Here is a 1,853-nt window from a genome sequence, read left to right on the forward strand (position 1 = left end):
ATATATTTCTTTTTGAATTCAATATTTTTGAAATCATTTAATAAAAAGGAAGTATTGCATTTATTTATTACATTTTATTTATTGAATTTCAAAATTTATAATTAATTTTTTAATTTTTTAATTTAAATATTGAAATATAATTATTATATTTACAAGGAAATTTTAATATAAATACATAGGTAAAGCAAAGTAATGCACCATCTTTTGTTTCTTCAATCCCTTAGAGGGATCATAAACACAAATGATGAATTCCATGTCCTACAATTTTTCTTGGGACACATTTTCCGCCCCTTTTGATGAAAACGAGGTAAGATTCTATCAATCTTTTGAACAAGGGCATGTGGGGGATTTTGTTCGCATTAAGGTTCGTGTTAAACACGAACTATGCATCACTCCCCAACAACACCCTTCTTTAATTTTACCTTTTGATCGGTTTTTATATGAGCAAATCATGTTTGTTCCTTACCAAGATTTTCTCCAACATGCTTCCATATACATGCAAGTTTACTTTCCTAATGTTATCATCCCCCATGAGTTGATGTACACAATGCTGCCATTTTTAATGACATATGTCTGGGATGCACGAAGTTCACCTTCCGGCCTTCATTACGAAAGTCCTCGAATTCGTGTTTTTCCTTTGGGTTTGGATGTTTTTGTTCAAAAGTTATTTGGTCAGTGTGACAACGTTGTCATCAATAACATAATCGCGAGGTTTGATGCCATTGGGGATGCACAATTTGTTCCGGCATCAAAGGAAGCCATTGAATCTCTGGAGAAGCTGAAGATCGAAGATGGTGATGCCATTGAAAAGTGTAGTGTCTGTCAATTCGAGTTCAATGTTGGAATGGAGATTGCAAAAATGCCTTGCAATCATCTGTATCATCAAGAATGCATTGTTCAGTGGCTAGGAACTAGTCACATGTGCCCAATGTGTCGCTACCCAATGCCAACTTCAACCAGTGGCTGATTTATTTTACATTGTTGTTGAATTTATTTTATGTTACTTCATTTTGTTTGGAGTTGTTTGTCTTTGTTGAATTTCCCAGAACATTGAATTTATGAGATTCTCTTATAATTATTTCCCTTATATTCATAAATTTCCTACCCAATTATAATATGTTAGCAGTTTTTTAGAGTGAATTTATATTTATATGCATATCTTCTCTACACGTATAAATTAAAATGACAATGACATATATGTCAATAAAATGTATATTATCACTTAAAAGACTTATATTTTTATTAAATAGGGATACATATAATTTACCAATAAAATAAATGCCGACAAAATACATGAATCTACGTATTCTTTTTGACTAAATTTATACCATTATTAAATAGGAATATATTTATTTTGACTAAGATAAAATTATATCAATTAATTTTAAATAATATATGAACAATAAAGTTTAAAATGAAATAAAAAAACAAAAAAGTATGTAATAAAAAATCAACATTGACCAACTTTTAGAGGCCATAAGAGTAAGGATAAGAAGCGAAATGAAGAGTAAGAGAATAAATTAATATTTTTATTATATATCTTACTCTTTAAGTTATGTTTGGATATTATAAAAACAAAAAAACAAAATTGAGTGAAAAAACAAAATATGATTGAAAAAATTGAGAGAAAAATATGTAATAAAAAATCAACATTGACCAACTTTTATTATATAAAAAACAAAAAAATATGTAATAAAAATAGCTGTGTCATATTCTATATCAATTTAGTATCTAATGAAATATCAATAAATAATAAATTAATTTTAATTTTTATTATATCTTACTCTTTAAATTATGTTTGGATATTATAAAAAGATCAAAGCGAAATGAAGAGAAAGAGAATAAAAATGAGT

General features: G+C 27.5%; 1 protein-coding gene across 1 annotated transcript; it reads left to right on the forward strand.

Moving 5' to 3' along the window:
• Positions 1 to 209: 209 nt before the first annotated feature.
• LOC127082836 (E3 ubiquitin-protein ligase MPSR1) lies at positions 210 to 1,133 on the forward strand. The gene has a single exon (XM_051023071.1). It carries the CDS (start codon positions 242 to 244, stop codon positions 965 to 967), a length of 726 nt encoding a protein of 241 aa, XP_050879028.1. The 5' UTR covers positions 210 to 241; the 3' UTR covers positions 968 to 1,133.
• Positions 1,134 to 1,853: the final 720 nt, after the last annotated feature.

This window comes from Lathyrus oleraceus, chromosome 5 (assembly GCF_024323335.1).
Source record: "Lathyrus oleraceus cultivar Zhongwan6 chromosome 5, CAAS_Psat_ZW6_1.0, whole genome shotgun sequence".
In the NCBI taxonomy this organism is placed as follows: domain Eukaryota; kingdom Viridiplantae; phylum Streptophyta; class Magnoliopsida; order Fabales; family Fabaceae; genus Lathyrus; species Lathyrus oleraceus.